Source organism: Columba livia, chromosome 19 (assembly GCF_036013475.1).
Source record: "Columba livia isolate bColLiv1 breed racing homer chromosome 19, bColLiv1.pat.W.v2, whole genome shotgun sequence".
In the NCBI taxonomy this organism is placed as follows: Eukaryota; Metazoa; Chordata; class Aves; order Columbiformes; family Columbidae; genus Columba; species Columba livia.
Window position 1 is genome coordinate 2340788 of NC_088620.1, and position 18584 is coordinate 2359371.

General features: G+C 44.5%; 1 protein-coding gene across 8 annotated transcripts in view; it reads right to left on the minus strand.

The window, feature by feature from the left end:
- CAMSAP1 (calmodulin regulated spectrin associated protein 1) overlaps positions 1-18584 on the minus strand; it is a 30905-nt gene that overhangs the window by 7433 nt on the left and 4888 nt on the right. The window contains exons 1-11 of one of the 8 annotated variants that reach the window (XM_065035547.1): positions 15682-15850; positions 14680-14842; positions 6922-7184; positions 6574-6735; positions 6046-6126; positions 5056-5088; positions 2850-2991; positions 2220-2359; positions 2036-2132; positions 1432-1609; positions 282-376 (exon numbers count right to left, since the gene is read on the minus strand). In XM_065035547.1, the coding sequence (XP_064891619.1) occupies positions 282-376; positions 1432-1609; positions 2036-2132; positions 2220-2359; positions 2850-2991; positions 5056-5088; positions 6046-6126; positions 6574-6735; positions 6922-7184; positions 14680-14842 (1354 nt within the window). In that variant the 5' untranslated portion in view covers positions 15682-15850. Of the gene's footprint in view, positions 1-281; positions 377-1431; positions 1610-2035; positions 2133-2219; positions 2360-2849; positions 2992-5055; positions 5089-6045; positions 6127-6573; positions 6736-6921; positions 7185-14679; positions 14843-15354; positions 15491-15681; positions 15851-18584 lie in introns of those variants that run through there. The other 7 variants (XM_065035549.1, XM_065035544.1, XM_065035542.1 and 4 more) reach the window with 7 other exon arrangements.

The window sequence follows — 18584 nt, forward strand, 5'->3', positions numbered from 1 at the left end:
TGACATTATTAGTCTGAATTTCCTGCACTTGAGATTCTGAAAATGAACTCATTTGTGAGAGGAAAAATATTCCAAAAATCCACTGAGTTCCTTAAAGGATCTTTAAAATCTTTTCATGCGAACAAAGATGATTTACTCAAACTAAATGTGCTTACTACTTGGCTGACTGCAGTTGAATTCAACTTTAGATCATTCACATTTATGAACTTGTATTTTTATTAATTATTGTATTGCCATTTACGGTGACTGGCTGTTGAAGTGCGAATTCAAGGCAGACTTACCAGGGCTGTCTTCTCCCTGTAACGATTTTTGTTGCTTTTGTCTCAGCGGGAGCAGTGGATGGGAAGGGCTGAAGGCAGGGTTTCCTCCTTTGCCACTAATTCAGAGAAGCAAAAATTCATTACTACAAGAACTTCATTTCTATAATGAAGTGTTCTAGCTTGAACCCATTACCCCTTGTCCTGTCATTGATTGTCACCGAGAAGAGCCTGGCTCCATCCTCCTGACACTCACCCTTTAGATATCTGTAAACATTAATGAGTCCCCCCTCAGTCTCCTCTTGTCCAGCTCCAGAGCCCCAGCTCCCTCAGCCTTTCCTCACACGGGAGATGCTCCACTCCCTCCAGCATCTTGGTGGCTGCGCTGGACTCTCTCCAGCAGTTCCCTGTCCTGCTGGAACTGAGGGGCCACAGCTGGACACAATATTCCAGGTGTGGTCTCCCCAGGGCAGAGCAGAGAGGCAGGAGAACCTCTCTGACCTACTGACCACCCCCTTCTAACCCACCCCAGGTACCATTGGCTTCCTGGCCACAAGGGCCCAGTGCTGGCTCACGGTCACCCTGCTGTCCCCAGGGCCCCCAGGTCCCTTTCCCCTACGCTGCAGAGTAGACAGAGACAAAGAAGGCATTCAGTAACTCTGCCTTCTCTGTATCTTCTGTCACCATGGCACCCACCTCGTTCATCAGGGGGCCTACATTGCCTCTGGTGGTAGTTTTATCTGCCATCTATTGGAAAAAGCTCTTCCTGTTGTCCTTGACCCCTCTCGCCAGGTTTAATTCTAAGGAGGCCTTAGTTTTCCTAGTTGCCTCCCTACAGCCTCTGACAACAGCCTTATATTCTCCCCAAGTGGCCAGCCCCTCCTTCCATGATCTAGAAACCCTCCTCTTCCACTTGAATATGGCTAGTAAAGATCAGCTGTTCGAACCGCTTTTGTGTTTCACATTGTTTTCAAAATAGAAATTAAACTTAACTTCTTCTACAATGTGAAAAGTATTTATGTGAACTTGACAATTGAGAATATTTTAGAGACTGATTGCACAGAACTCAGTCATTCATTTTGCAGCAAATTCAGAATAGTTAGCAGCAGAAATTCCCAGGTTATCCAAACAGAAGCAGAAATGGTAGCTGAGTCTGGACACCAGGAAGACTCACAGGTAGTCGGGCTCCTCGGGGTGCAGGTAGTACCTGCTGCAGGCGTCGGGGGCCGGTGGAGCCGCGGGCGGCAGCTCTGCTGGGCCAGAACCCGCAGGGCTGGCCATGAAACTGCGCTTGGTGGCGTTGGAAATGGGAACGGGCGGGCGGCTGCTCTTCTGCTGCAACACTGTTTTAACTGGGCAGAGATTTACAGCGTTAACACAACTCTTACTGCCGTTAAAATAATGAAACAGAACAGGAAGTTTTCAGATTGCAGTACGGCAGAATGAAAGCTTTACAACTCAACGCTAAAGCGACAGCTGAAATAACAGTCTGTATTTACAACACCTATCTTATGGTGACCTTAAAGGAAAGGATGTTATAAGTAAATAATTACTGAGTCTAGGGAAAAAGTTACGTGCCCATCTCATTCCAAAAGTTAGAACCCAAGTGGATCTAGGACTAACTTTACTTCCATTTTACTGCTGCCAAAGATGCCCAGCAAGCAGAAAGTTTGGGTAGAAACAAAACTGGAAAGGAAACACCAGTGTGCAACAGTTGCATTGTCACCTAAGTATCTTTTAAATAACATGCTAACATTTAGCAAGAGTTAAAAGCTTACCATCTTTTATCTCCTGAATATCCCTTGGTTGCACAAAGTCCGGTTTGACATTCTCGAACCACCAGAAGAGTTCCGCAATGAACACCATGACGTTGGGCTAAAACGGGAAAAGAAAACCACAATTCACAATAGCAGAACACTCACGGTTCACCCACAAAAATGTATCCTTCGTTATACTCCTTACCTTTAAAACCAAAGGAGCGTATAACATGTCCTCCAATGTGAGGTAAAAGCATTTATTTAGATATTCATTTGAGAATTCTCTCAAAAGTTGAATATTATAGAGGCTGTCTGCAATTGACGTTACTTCCTTCAAACAGATATCTAGAAAGGTGAGAAAAGGAGTAAATGATGACACCATCCAAATGAATTAAACTTCCAACCACAAGTAACAGAGACTCCACATACAGGAACTCCACAGACTGCTTATACACCATCATTTAATATTTATTGGCTACCAGTGACATTTCTCTACCTGTTAAGTACCAGACAGGAAAAGAAGGAAGAAAACCCCAGAAAAACCAGTATCAATTTTGCATTTGATTTAGGATCTATATAGGATTCGGTGTGTCACGGCGACAGAAAAGGTAAGCAGGCCACAAAGAACACGCATGACGGCAAAATACAAAAGCAATTAAAACCAGACATCTGGATTTCCAAATAATAAAAGGTTACTCGTAGGATTCACAGTCAAGTACCTATTAGACGTGTCACATTTCCATTTGATAACATCCTTCTAGGTCAGCTCTCGAAGACTGAAGAATTTTTTATATATATATATATACACATATATATATACACCTTTATTACATACCATCTAGTTTCATGTGCTCTGGACAATAATAGTGTATGACAGCGAGAAGGGCAGCACCGTCACTACCATCCTTCATCAGATCTTCCAGCAGAGGGAAATATGGCAACTGCCGGCTCGAGAGATGGTCCCTTCGGTAACGCACCTGACAACAGAAAACAAGTGCTCAGAGGATGCTACAAAAAGAAAAGAGTTTTTCTTAAGCCCTGAAAACTCTTTACGGTGGATCCTTTCAAGCATTCTGCTCCAAGTCAAAAATAATTCACTTTTCACTCAGCGGAAGCCAATTCGGAAGAATATGGTGCTTCCCCTTTGATCGTTCTCCTCCTACTGGAAGCAATCTATGCTGCTGAATTCCCAGCTTCATCCACACATTTGAACTTATTACAAGCAATTTCAGTCAAAGTTCTTCCACACATGCGTGAATGCAGCAGATCCAAAGAAAGAGACACAGGTAACTACATGAAAACACTTAAACACGGCAGAAAATAATCCCGATGAGCTAGCGATTTCTCCTACGTTACCTACATCCACAGCCAGCCAAGTGCTCTCAGAATCAGAACATCATATGTGTGGCAAGCCAGAATGCAATATTAACATTGTGCAAAAGAAAAATAAATGGCCTTTTCCAAAAACGGTCAGCAAAAGGAACAAGTCAGCAAAACTCCCCTTGATTTCACTAGAAATCGATAGCAAACTCTTCCACAATCACACCATTTGGAGCGCAGCTGAAGGACAAATCTTGGCATTGCTTGTCACAACTTTTGCAAGACAAGTTTTAGTGTCGGTATTTACTAAGCACCCACACGCCAGCTAGACTAGAGCTAAGTCTGAGCAGCAAAGCCACGGGGCGAGCAAAGCACAAACAGCACAGAGCCCAGCACAATACCTTTCGGGGTTGGAAAAAGATTCCCTTCACGCTTCAGTGCATCAGCACAACTGAACTTTTAACAAACTATCTCAACTGATGCGCTGGCTCAACATGCAGATATACAGAGAACGTATTTAATCAGAGGAAAGGTGGATTTTACCAAAGGTATCGAACACTTCCCACAGCACCCTGGGAAAGCTCTACACACACACGCTCTAATGTGTCAATTTAGGATGGCACAGGCTGAGAAAAAAAATCTGTTCAAAGACATGAAGATCACTTACAATCGGAACAATAAGAATTGGTTTCATGTCTTTATTTTGCACAAATATAAACATGTCATGTTAGTTTCCCTGGCAAAGGCAAGTAACTCTAAAAGCTACTATGTCTCCATGCTAAAGCTGTTTTTCCCTCTCCTTTTACCAGATGCGAGTTATTTTTTTCCCCAGCCTGGAGCACTCCACAACTATGTAATGGAATGTGAATCATACTGTACCACACGAGCATATTCCACTGGCTCCAGCATGCAGTGCGATATGGCATGCATCAGATCAGGCTTACACAGAAAGAAATAGTGAGATACACCATGGTGATTATTCAAAGAAAAATCAAAAGAAAGCAGGCTTCTATACTAGAAGTACCGTTTTATTCTCATATATATATATATATAATGGAATTGATACTCTGTTTTCACACTTGGCCATAAATAAGTATTTGGTTCTGACAGGCAAAATATTCATTCTGTCTTTCCTCTCAGCTCCACTCTCATTAATTCACCAACTGTCATAAGGGATCCAAACTGGTTTGTCAAATCTTCTAACCCCATCTCAACAAATAACGGTGTTGTGGTTTTAAAAACCTGAGCAAGAGCAGGTGTAGGAGTGTAGTCTTGTATCTGGATAGGAACAAGAGCTCTAAGAGCAGCTCTAAGAGCAGCGCGAACCCCCGCAAACATCTGGGTGTCTTATCTACGGATTCAAAGCTTAAACAACTATTTAAACCGCCCAGCTTTTATCTCACCTTAATGCTCTGATCAATTCCCCACTTACGACAAAAGTAATACATGTAACCATTTTAACTGCTGTTCATTTTCTAGGGTTTTTTTCTGCTACTCCTGCACTGAGGAAACGATTTTGAAATGCTGTGAAGTGATTATGCTGTATGCTGTACAGTATGCAGAAATCATGTTATGAAAACTAAGTCTGATGATCCAAAAGCTTACACAGCTTTGTTTTTTCAAAGACAGCCTAAGAAGCATTGTAATGGAAGCAAACACTGAAGAAATTTGAACAGCCATGACTTGGTGAATGACAACTGGTGTAAAAGTAATTGACTTACAGGTACTAATTTCCAATACCATTTGGAAGGAGACTGCTCAGGAAGCAAGGAAAGGAACGTAGGAATAGGAAAGGAACATCAGCAATGGAAGTTAAAAGCAGTAACACTTAAATGCACTTCAGCAAGAAACACTTTCATATTTTAGAGGGGCTGTAGCCCAGATATTCAGATTTTAAAATATTAAAATTAGACCAAAAGTCAACAGAGAGTAAAATAGTTAAATCCTTCAGACCAAGCATCAACTTGTAAATTAAGCAGCTCTTGAGCCCCGCTTTGCTGCAGGTTATTATTTTACATAAAAAGCATTTGCCACTAACAGGAAAGTTTAACAATTGTGCTTTGTTCATACATCACACTTTTATCCCCTTTGCTAAGCAATGCCAGTTTGAGGGAAGAACAGAGCAATTCTTCTTAAGGCTTCAGTAAAGCATAAATTGGGAGCTCAGACAGCTGATACACGTCACGTTTGAGAGAGATCTGCTTTACACTCTCCAGAAATGAAAGTGCACTGTATTTTGCAGTGTTAGTGCATTGTGATATCATTTCAAGGGAAAAAGGTGGAAAAAACTACAAACACACACATATAACATTTGAATGCCAAGACTATGCTTTCTAGATACAACTTGAATAAAGCCCCTGAATTTATATTAGACAATTAACGCATGCAAAATGAATATGCCCCAAGACTTCCAAAATATAGAACGTATGTTTTGTGCTGTGAAAGCTGAGTCATATTTACCCACGTAAAGTTATTTTAAGTTGAAACAAGTTATTTTAGTCCAACTGAAACTTAATGGAAGTCAGAAGGTACCAGTGGGCTTGACAGGTAAGGGAGGGCCCTGACGACGGACACAAAACCAACTGCATGCACAAAATCTCAGGAGTTTCGAGGACTGGATGCCTCACATTTCTCTGACAAAGAAAATACTGAGATATTTGTATTCTAATCAGCAATACACAAAAGCACAACTGAAGACAAATGTGTTTTACCTTTTGGTGCCCTGGACTTTCCATTAGTTGCTGTTTTAATTTAATCTCCTTCTCCGTTATCTCTCTCATTTTAAGGTTCACCTGAAAGGGCACAGCATAGAAAAGATGAAAATGCATCTGAATATGTTTCACAAGCCAAGTTTTCCTCTTCCTTCCTGCCTTGAAAAATTTACCAGCTTTATTATAGCATGCCTAAAAAACTGCATTTCCCTGCTAGCTGGTTCTCTTTCCCAATCCATATGGAAACACTGAGCAGGCAAGCAAGAATAATAAATTAGAATATGTTGCAGCAATAAGGGAGTCAAATACCACTAACAATAATCTGGATTAGGAGGATATTACGCCCAAGTACCACTGGACTTGAGGTAACGAGTAACAACACAGTAATTAAAACAGTTCTTTTCATCTGAAGTGGAAAACATTCTAGAAGCGCACAGGTAAGAGAGATGGAAGGCAGACGTTCATCAGAACCTTCTTACAAATCTGAAAGGTGACAAACAGGCACACTTTTCTCCATGCCAGTTTTACCTTGTTAATCCAGAAAACCATTGCATCCTCCAAATCATAGGGCAGTTCTTTTGAGGCACTGAATGTAGAGAAACGCTTGACGCTGGCAACCACCTTTTCAATGCTGATCATTTCGACAGTGTAGGCCATCATAAGAGCATCGATCATTGCCATATGAGAACTCTGAGAGAAGAAAATAGTGAGTGTTGGAAAACAAAACCCTTCAAGAAAAAAAATATCTATTCTAACTGTATTTAAAGGTAAAAATTCCTGAGTTTAGTGACCTAGACATGAGAAGCTCTTCGTTCTATTAACGACTTTAAATACTGTTAAATAAAAAGATCATTAGGTGGATTTAATTAAGCTAACCATTTTGATTGGCGCACAGCCCAGATCAGATTCAGACACAGGTGTATCATCGCTCTCCATGACGTAAATCCCCTTGCGGGACAGAGCCTGGATGACGGACTGGTGGCCCTGCAGAGCCGCCACCTGATCCGCCTTGAGGATGAGGCTGCAGACGCGGCAGTACAGCTCGCTGGACAGCAGCAGCTTGATCACGGGCGGCTTGATGTGCTCTTGCTCGTATTGATCGATGTAGAACGGGTCCTTCAGCTCCTCGGGGACGTTGTCTGAAACAACAAAGTTTCAACAAGGGGCAGCAGTGAGTGGCATCGGTTATAAACGAAATACATATTTTTGCTTTAATTCAAAGATAGCATGCGAAAGAACAAAATTAAATCAAGCATGAAAAATACTGAACGTAATTAAGTTGTAAATTCATGTCGTAAATTGTTTTCAACAGGTCTTTGTGCTTAAATTTTTAATTAAGTAAAGCATATATATTAATAATTGGCTCCCACCGTGTACATACTTCAATACAAATCCTACACATCACCAGTTAGCCTTCTCAAGATACTGGAGTCCTTCTCAAGAAAGCACTTCAACCCGGACTAAAGTCCCGCTGCCCGCTACGCAGCTCCAGCTGTTTCCTTGAATAAGACCCAGCTTAACCAGGACGATACACGATCACCTCCACTGCTTACTGCATTAGCACTTTAATTTGCAATGATACATCATGTACTCAGATCACAGGCTAAAATGCTCAGTGTATCAGAAGGGCAAAGTGTATATATATATATATATATACACGTATATATATATATATATACACACACATATATATCTTCAAAGCAAAATTTATAGCTACTTCAGCAATATCCCAGCACATCTGTGCACAGCAATTAAACGACTGCAATGCTCAGGCACCAAGAGGGGCTGGCCAAACATTCTCAAATTGAAAAATAAAATGAAGCCACTATTTCTTGGTTCTAAACTGCCAAAGTTCACAGAAAGACTGAAATATCTGACGAAAGCCTTGAGCATTTTACAAACAGTCTGCAAAACAACTGAGACTCCAGTGAAACAATTGTCTGTGTGGTTGAAGGTAAGAGTGCTGAACAAGCTATTGCAGCTTTTCAGCCTTTATATAAAAATTAAAGCCTACGAAGCAAAAATTGGTTTAAAATTCATGTTGAAGCCAAATCCAAGTCTAAAATTAACTTTTTTTTTTTGGAATGGCACAATTTCCACGAGTCATCTTATGATTTTACCAAACTGTACGCAGGTGCTGAGTGTAGTAATTTACACACAAGTTACAATTAGCACCACAGAAGCCTTTGCCCTCACACACCACTTCTTGCCCCCAGTTTCCAAGCCCTTGCACAGCTTCCCAGCTGAAAGGCACCAACACCAGCTGATATTCCCATCTAACACATTTCCAACCCACAGGCTGCTGGTTCAAGTACCAGCAGCGCTACAGGTTGTACGACACCAGGCAAATGGCAACTGACTACGGCAGCTGAAAAGATATAAAACAAGTTAAAAATTGATATTTCACAAATAAATACTCCTGTTCATTAATCAGCCCGGAAGCTATTGATCTTCATAACAGCCTAGCAGTAATAATGAGTCTTCAGCTCCAGGAGAAATGTTTTCTAGCCTCAAGTGTGTTGTCGTAATAGAAGCCCGACATTTCCGAATTCCCAAACACAAAACTATCTTATCCTACCCAGTCACTCTCAAGATCTCCCCCCGAAGTCACTTCAGCAGTTCATTTTAAATACATACATCCACACTTGAAAGAATTATTAATCTGGCAGCATATTTACTCTTCATTCAGCTCATTTCCAGAATATTTACGTTTCCCCATTCAAAAAAGCTCCTACCTATAGCATATATTTGAACTACAAAATAAGCCACACGGTATTTGTGCACTGCAGAGCACTTAATGTTTGTAAAGAGAAGCCCAGATAGAACGTTATCAACTACATGACCCAGCTGTATATCCCAAATACAAACAGGCAGCAAACCAGTGGTGTTGTAAGAGCCCCTCTGATAGCCACACGGTACTGCCCCTGCTCTTTCAAATCAACAGCTTTTTGAAGTTTCTAGAAATTTAGATGAGTATTCTTCCTTTATGTGACATAGAACGCTGTGATATATGGACTATATACTGAAGATGGCTGGAAGAGACACATAAAACCTCACTGGCATAATTAGCATGTGTTAATGTGGGTGCTCATTTATTAAAACATTTTTAATCTTCTTAACATCAGACCTCAAATCAAAGGCTGTTGAAAGCTACTTCCATTCAATGACCATTGCCCTTTCCAGGAGAACTAGAGCTCCCATTTCTAAAGACTGATCCAAACCCAAAAACATAAAGCAGCTTGTGCAATTCAACATTTGAGCTTCATTACAAGCAACTACACCTTGAACAATCCAAGACACATTGCTTTTTACAAGTTATTTGTGAAAGGAAATAATAGAATACTAGCTCATAAAATATTAATGAAATAGTACAGTTCTGGAGAGGGCATTAGCAGCAATCCAAGCTTTAAAGGCTTTTTTTAAAACAAAACAAATGCAAATTGAGAATGTCTGAAATCTGAAGGACTTAGACGACGGTTTTGGTAGGAACACCTGTCCCCGCAGAGGGGTGACCAGGCCCAGCCTTCCTGACAGCCACAGGCAAAAATGGGCTTTGATTTGAGAGATCTTCAGTATTCTAAATACACATCTGAAGGTGCAGTACGAGAGACCTGTCTTTCACATCTCTGCTAATTGTTCTTATCTGTAGTATAACGCCACATAAACCACGTGCAGCACCCAGGTCTGCTCATTCTCCAACCCCCCCCCCCTTCAAAATGTCAAAGCAGCCACATGGCCAAAAATCTCAGAAATACATTGCCAGTTTTAGAACAATTATAAACCAGAGTTAACCTACCGCTAATTTAAATAACACACAATGGGTACACCAGTAGCCATCAGTATTACGGAGGGTTTTCTCCCCCATTTTTAGGGATCCTGCAAACCCCAGAGGTGTCAGGCGCTCTCTGCCTGTCTCACCACAGAAGGTGTCAATGCTCTTTTGAAGAAAATGTCCCTGTCTTGCCAAGTCCCAGTTCCTATAAGTATCTTTTTCAACACTTTACTTTCATGACCTATAACTGAACTTAGATGCTGGAAAAATTCAGTTCATTAAAACTGGTATTTTTTACACGTTTATTGCTTTGGAATTTGGAAAAATCAACCTGAAAAATTAACTTCTGAGCAATTAACTTGTAAGCTATAGCTACAAAAATTTCTGCTTGAGCAGTTTAATAAATCCTAGCAAAGCAAACCAAAAACAATTAAAACATGTCCTTTTCTTTTTTCCTATAAAATGGTCTCCAATACCACTTTTATGTTACTATTGCACATTATGACACCAAGCTGGGTGACACTGGAAGCTGTGCTGCCATCAGAGCCCTGGACAGGCTGGAGAGCTGGGCAGGGAAAAACTGAATGAAATAGAACAAGGGCAAGTGTAGAGTCTTGTATCTGGGCAGGAACAACCCCAGGTTCCAGTATAAGTTGGGGAATGACCTATTAGAGAGCAGCATAGGGGAAAGGGACCTGGGGGTCCTGGGGACAGCAGGGTGACCATGAGCCAGCACTGGGCCCTTGTGGCCAGGAAGCCAATGGTACCTGGGGTGGGTTAGAAGGGGGTGGTCAGTAGGTCAGAGAGGTTCTCCTGCCCCTCTGCTCTGCCCTGGGGAGACCACAGCTGGAATATTGTGTCCAGTTGTGGCCCCTCAGTTCCAGCAGGACAGGGAACTGCTGGAGAGAGTCCAGCGCAGCCACCAAGATGCTGAAGGGAGTGGAGCATCTCCTGTGTGAGGAAAGGCTGAGGGAGCTGGGGCTCTGGAGCTGGACAAGAGGAGACTGAGGGGTGACCTCATTAATGTTTACAGATATATAAAGGGTGAGTGTCAGGAGGATGGAGCCAGGCTCTTCTCGGTGACAACCAATGGTAGGACAAGGGGTAATGGGTTCAAACTGGAACACAAAAGGTTCCACTTAAATTTGAGAAGAAACTTCTTCCCGGTGAGGGTGGCAGAGCCTGGCCCAGGCTGCCCAGGGGGTTGTGGAGTCTCCTTCTGTGCAGACATTCCAACCCGCCTGGACACCTTCCTGTGTAACCTCATCTGGGTGTTCCTGCTCCATGGGGGGATTGCACTGGATGAGCTTTCCAGGTCCCTTCCAATCCCCAACATTCTGTGATTCTGTGATTATCGAAAAGCTTGCAAACACCATCATTTCGTGTGAAGCAATTCTCTTGGTCTGTTCCATCATATCAATGAGTTCCAACCTCTCAAAAATCTGTCAGTTCCAAGTATAAATCTTTGTGTACAACACAGTTTACAGGATTACAAAAATAGCTTCACTTGTGACAACCGTCAGAGAGACAATTATTGCTGGACTCTCCTCGCTTTAAGGGTAGGGACCATTTCTTTATCATCTCACAAAAATCTGACCAAGATGATGACCTGATTATGAAACGATAAAGAGAAATGCAGCAATCTGAATAAATTGGGCTGATCCCTTGAACCATGGAAGTGGATACACCCCAGATCTTATTTTACCTCCAGAAGCACGAAGAACTGGTTTCCCATGGAAAGAGAGCCAAAGCACCACGGTAAACAGAATGAACCTTATTCAAATTGTGAGTAGATTTCACTGGTATCGGTATCTGATCACAGAATTATTTAGTACCCTATGGATGTCCTGAGCTGCAATCGTGAGCAGACGCTCCACATTCTAAGCAACTAAGACCACCTGCATTACAATAAAAACATTCTTTGTCGGTTCTCATTACAGAATTGTGTTATGAACTTCGTAAGTGATCTATAATATTACACATGAACATTTACGTACAGCAGGCACAAATAAAACGAGCTGAAGACTGTATCCTGCTGGTGAGAGTGACTGCGCTCTCATTACCGTATCTTTTGATCAAGCACAAAGCCACAATCCCGCATGAAGCAGAAGAGACAAAACAATAATTATGGCATTCTTAACCCCTGTAAACTTCACACAAGTAATATTCGATGTTTATGAAACAGGTATTATTAAAGAAACAAATGTTTAACTACTGAATATTTGCAAAACACAACAGCTGTCTTAAATATTTTCAGTGTGGACCTAAGCAAGCTGACAAAGAGCAGGGAACCCAGGGATTTGGGTAATTTAGCCCAGGAAACACCTCATACTGCCCCACCAGCCAGTACCTGTGGGAGCTGTTCCGGTGCTGTAGAACCTTACTTAACAGGTAAGTGTCAAGTACTTCAAAGAAGAAAGAAGCCACAAATTGCACCTCCCCTACAATGCACCTTAGTCCTTGGCTTCCCTGCCTGTCCCTTGCCAAAGGTCTCGTTAGCATTCAGCCTGGAAACTATGTAAAGCTCCGAGCCCTAATAAATAAGTAAAATCCACCAAGTTCATTTAGAAAAAAACAAATTTTACAAACTATTTTAACAACTTTTGTTCTGGAAAGGGTGGCAAACAACCCGCTCGCTCACAGCAAGCTGCAACACTGAAAAGCGTCCATATAGACCTTCCACATCTAAATTTTAACATTGTAATAATGATGATTGAAAACGTACTGGAAACCCCACCAGACAAGAATTACTCCAGAACATAAGACAGTGTTTTAAAATTATAAACAGAAAAGCATTTTTTTCTCCAACAAACTGGCCAAAACTAAGTCTAAAATAACAAAAAAAAGCTGCCAAAAACGGATATCTACATAGCGATATTTTATATAACAAATTCACAATGGCTTGGTAGCTGCCCAAGACCCATTGAACAACATCCAATATCTTAAGACAAAAAGAAAACCCTGAGACACAACAAGTAATGTTTAAGTTCAAACATTATTCAAAACGATAATCACATAGAAAACCTTTTAAAACCCATCTCTCAACGAATTAAAGAGGCTTATAAATTTCTAAGTGTTTTGCAAGGCTATTCCACAAGTCACGGTTACTATGTGACAACGCCTCGCAGGAGCCATTTCAAACATCAAACTCAATTTCCATGGGTCATGGTCCTGCCAAGATACGCACAAAACCCCTTACTCACTGGAGCTAACCAACCACCTAACAACAAAAGCCCCAGTAAAAAGATTCATTCCTACTGTTTATGGCACTTCTTTTAAAATATAATCAGAACGAGCCTAAATCCAAGCAGAAAAACTGGCAGATGCTGCTATGGCTTTCTCTACACTAGCGATCACATCGTTATCATCACAAAAGGAGGGTTTCTTTTCCAAAGTTTTTAGTTAAAGCCAAATTTATATTCAACATAAGTCGGCATTGTCAATGGCATAAACAGACTCGCTGTTAATCCATTAACTGGTCCAAAATGTACAGATACAGCCCCAAGTTCTGGAGCCCCAGAAGACGCCACCAAGAACCAGGAGAACACGAAGCTCCTCTGCAGAGCAGGATCCATGCCAGCCAAGGCTAATTTAGGTTTAGCTTTCTTTTGAAACAAAGTCATAATATAAATAGCGCATCTCCACGTCTAGAATATCCATTTTATCTCTGATCACTAAAAAGTCCTCAGGAAACGTCACAAACAATTCCAGCAACTGAAAAATATTTACATGAGGAAAGGTTCCTTTTTAGTTATCAATGTTTTACTAACACCCTCCCAAAATTCCCACGTTTTTAAACGTCATCTGACAAATGGTATTGTCTCTTGTTGCTCATAATCAAATACCTTCACTAATATTAAGCATTATAAACCCATGATTTTCTACTTCCCCTCACAATCATTAAGAACAACGACAGAAGTGGAAATACTAAAAAAGCAAAACAATTTAGAAAAATATTCCAACAAGGATTAATATTAAACTGCAGGAATGGACTGCTTTCCTTCAGCCTTGTCACAAAGTAAGCTAGTGCTAATCCATTAAGCATATTATGAGTTTGGCGAATTAGACTTAGATTAACAGGGCTACCTCATTTTCCAAAACAAGATTCTGTACCTTATTTTATTATACGTTTTGTTACGGATAAACAAAAACCACAAGTACTCCATCATACTTCTTCATAGTGAAGCTACTTTCAGATGTATCTAGCAACAGTAATTCAAACCAGACAGATCTAGTTCAGAACAAAAAAGCAAATTTCAATAGATGCCACAAAAATACTGTACAAATGATACTCCAAGAATCTTTATCTTTCCATCAAGGTTTATGACAACGTAAGGGCGAGAAGAACAACTCTGTCACCTGCAAGCTGCTGTTCAGTGTCACAGAGCACAAACTGTACCTGTTCACTCAACATTTCGTTTACATAAAAGAACGTTGCTGATCATAAATGGATTGCTTTTTAGTTCATTTTGAAACCAAAGCCACAATTCGACCAAAAAAAAAATTAGTCCTAAGCGAGCATGCAAAGGGTATCAAGGTGCCACCACGCGTTGGCCAAGGTGACCAGAGGAAGCACATCAAAGCCTTTGCGGCCCGCAGGGACCCAGGGCCTGCACGCGTTTGAGGTTTGCATTCTTCACAATCCGTTCACCATTAGCTTTGCTGATTCAGGGCATCTCATACAATTCCATTATTCCTGTTGAAGGTACCAGGAAACATATAACATTACAAGAGAACAGGCTGTCATATTGTTATTTAAAACAAAGGTGATTTAAGCCCAATTCAATTACTTCTGGAATAGCAGGGGAGTCAGAACACGCAAGAACAAACCCAAGAATGACTTCTGATAAAAGCGATCTTACCTATTCCGTAGGCTTTAGCACAGATCCATTGTAGATTAGCAGCTATTTTTGCTCTGGCTGAATCATACAGCTCCAAAGGGACAATCTCAACCGCACTATCTGTCAGGGCATCCATTTTTCTTCTGGTACTATCTCCACCCGCACAAACATCAACATCCACCATCTAAAACAAAAACAAAAGACAGTGACTTTTACACGAGCTATCGCTCCCAGTGCGTTTTTAGAACCACCCAGGAGACGAGTTGGCTGAATGAATCACCCGGGCACGTTATACGGGGCACAATATGGTGGGCTGAGCACCGCAGGCCCGACATCCTTCAGGATTTTTACCAGAAGGGTCTATTTAGCAATTTAAAATCCACTCGGCAATCAAGACAGCCGAGCGCAGGGCGAGCATCCCTTTCGATGAAAGGCGGGGATGCGCTCGCAGAAAACGCTCGGCCGAGGCTCCGCGCCGCCGTTCGCCACACAAGAAAGGCGCAGCACAGCACCTGCCCGCCCGCTGCCATAAAGAAAGGGCTGGGGCGCTCCCGCCCCCCTCCCCGCGCCCCCTCCGCCGCTCGCCCCCCGCAGCCGCCGCTCCGCCGAACAATGCGGGAGGTACCGCGGCCCCCGCCCGCACCGCCCCCGCCCCGCGGGGCCGCGCCGGGGGCAGGGGCAGGCCCGGGGCAGCACCTGCGGCTCCTTCCCTCGCCTCGGCCGGGAGAAGCAGCAGAGGTTTCTCGCCCGCACCCCCATCCCCGCGCCGCCCCGCAGCGCTCGCCCCGCCGGGCGGCGGGAAACCGCGCGGTGCCGGGGGAGGGCAGGGGGACGGCGGCTCCCCCTCCCCGCCGCGGCCCTGCCCGCATCCCCGCCCCCACCCCGGAGGAGGAGGAGAGGGAGGAGGAGGAGGAGGGAGAGGGGCGCAGCCCACCCGGCGCCGGGAGGCAGCTCCGCACACGGGAGCCGCCGCTCCCCGCTCACACCCGCCCGCCGCGCGGCCTACAGGCCCCGCCGCCTCACCTTGCCGGGCTACCGCTGCCTCATCCCCGGGGCGGAGAGGGGGGCGGGTACCGCCGCGGCGCTCGGCGGCGCGCGCCGAGAGGCGGGGAGGGGAAGGCTCGGCGGGCCGGGGCCGGTGCGGCCGGGAGGGACGGACGGACGGACGGAGCCGCCGCCGCCGTCGGGCCGGCGCTGCCAACGCTCGGGGCCGCGCGCGCGCGCATGCGCCCGCCTCGCGCGCGCGCCCTCTCCCCCCCTTCCCCCTCTCCCGGCCGGCCGGGGCGGCGCGCGCTCGGCGGGAAAGGGGGCGGGGCCTGTTCCCGCGCGCGCCGCCAGGCCCGGGCCGGCGGGCAGGGGGCGGCAGTGCGCAGGCGCGGGGCACGGCCGCCCGCGGCCCTCGCTTGGCAACGGTTGCCGGGGCAACGGGACCGGCCCGCGCGGCGCGGGGAGCGCTTGGCCGCGCACGGCCCCGCCGGGCCCGGGCAGCGCCGGGAGCAGCGCCGGGGATGCGGTGGAACCGGCCCGGCCCGGTGCGTGGAGCTGACGGGGGCCGCTGAGCCCTGACAGCCCCAGCGCCCCGCGGGAGGCGCGGAGGCCCCAGGCCTGCTCAGGCCGCAGTGGTCCCGGTTTGAGTCAAGCTGCCTCCCCTGGTTGTGGTTTCCGGGCACCGGCGTCCCCCATGAGGGAGCCGTGACAGTGTCCGAGAAAGAGCCTTTCTGGTTAAACGGCCCCTCAGTTCCAGCAGGACAGGGAACTGCTGGAGAGAGTCCAGCGCAGCCACCAAGATGCTGGAGGGAGTGGAGCATCTCCCGTGTGAGGAAAGGCTGAGGGAGCTGGGGCTCTGGAGCTGGACAAGAGGAGACTGAGGGGGGACTCATTCCTGGGGATCAAGATGGAAAGGGGGAGTGTCAGGAGGATGGAGCCAGGCTCTTCTCGGTGACAACCAGTGACAAGGGGCGATGGGTGCAAACTGGAACTGGATGAGCTTTCAAGGTTCCTTCCAATCCCTGACATTTTGTGATTCAGTGTGATTCTGTGAACGGCGAGAGTGGCTTGAGCTGCGTCCCTGTCCCATGGGTCGGGCAGGTCCTGGTCCTGGAATCTGCAGCGGGGGACACGAGATTTGTGCAGGTTTGGGGAACCAGCTGGAGGCAGAACGGCGGGAACAGGGGTTCTGCAGGGCTGAACTCTGGCACCAGCAGCCCCTGTTCCCTTCCCCACCACCCCCTTCACAGCCCCACGTCACCATCACTTGGGCTTCCATTCGAATGCTGGGTTGCAGAGAAACACCCAAAATACTTTGTCTCTTGACAAAAATCACCAGCTGTGGAAACCTTTAGGTACAGGATAAATTCCAATGTAGCAAAACCAGATGTTTGCTTAACCATGTGAAGGATTGAGATCTCCCTCTGCGGCCAAGCACACCTTGGTTGGTAGTCAGTGATGCTTTTCTTCAGGTTCTTACAATAATGTCTCCCAACATGATGGCTGCTCATGATCCAAAGATGTCAAAGACGGTTTGCAGGTACAAGCCTGGCTTCTGCTTCTTGTGTTTTTCTGAGCAAATACAGAATTTCTTCATCTGGTTTATGTCCTGATCCATAGGTAACAGCAAGAAGTGTTTGGCAGCTATAATCTGTTGGTGGTTGTTCTTTGCAGGTTTGGGATCAGAACTAGATCCTGCAGATTAACTCACTGACAAGTGAGTTTTAAGGCTCATCTGAAAAGCGAAGCTACATGGTTAAGTGAGTAGATGTTTGAGCCTTTAATGCCTGTACTGGATAGATGAATGATCTTAGTATCCAGGTATTGAACATGTGATTTTAAGTTTAGCTGCACAACAGTGGTAGCAGACTGACCTTATTCCAGCTAATTTTCTTTGTTACGATTCTCATAAATTATTTTTTGCTACATGTAACTGGTAGATCATATAAATGTTTCAAAATCATTAAAGATTAACTTTGGTCTGTCTTAAGATTCACCATTATTTCCCTATATCTTTTCAACCTGCAAGCAGAGGGCATTCGGGAAATACATCAGGAAATACAATCTGCTGTTCAAAGGTTGCTCCAGCCTCTCTCGCTCTTCCATGTTCCATGATTGTATGCAATTAAAGTAGTTGCTAGTTGGTTTATAATCTCTATTCGAAGACTTTGGTTTCCAATACAGCTTTTCCAGGCTGTGGTTTTGTGACGTTACCATTATGACAAGCTGCTCTTGTTTTTAGATTAAGCATTAAGGCCCAATCCAAATCCCCTTAAACTCAGGAAGAATGTTCTCATTTACGTGGTGGATCAGCATTACATGGACGGCAGAAACAGAACGGCCTTGGACTCAGAGCAGGTGACCTGTACGTGAGGGTGAAAGTGCAACCAGGAGAAAACCGACCTACTTATTCCTCTGACATAGTTTTCTTACAGATAAAGAATGGATCCTGTTGTTAAACTTACCAGAATCACTTAGGAACAAAATATGTTTTAAGAGGGTGGCAGACTACACTTGCAAAAAGTATTGCCTGGATCCCTGAAACTCTCAGAATAGAAAAGTGGGGAAAATTTCACTCAAGAAAATGAACATTGTGGAGAAAAAGTGTAGGACTGTCTTCCAGTCTGATGGGAAATGAAGCGCCACTTCTTCCTCTATGGTAATACCCCAAAACTCTGACACTTTGGGCATTTCTGTGTCCTTAAGTGGAACCTAAAGTGGATGTTTGGGGAAACTTTGTAGCTGCTGATGAAGTGGTTTGCCAAGAACTTGGCACCATCCCACACCAGCATCCTCAAAATTGTCCTGGAGATAAAAAGCTTGCATTTAAAATGGGAGGGTCACCCACGGATTGCTAAATGTGTTTGCTTTTTGCATGAGAAAATAAATGACTTTCCCTTATGCAGCAGTAGCAAATTCATCTTTAATTTGCGTACCAC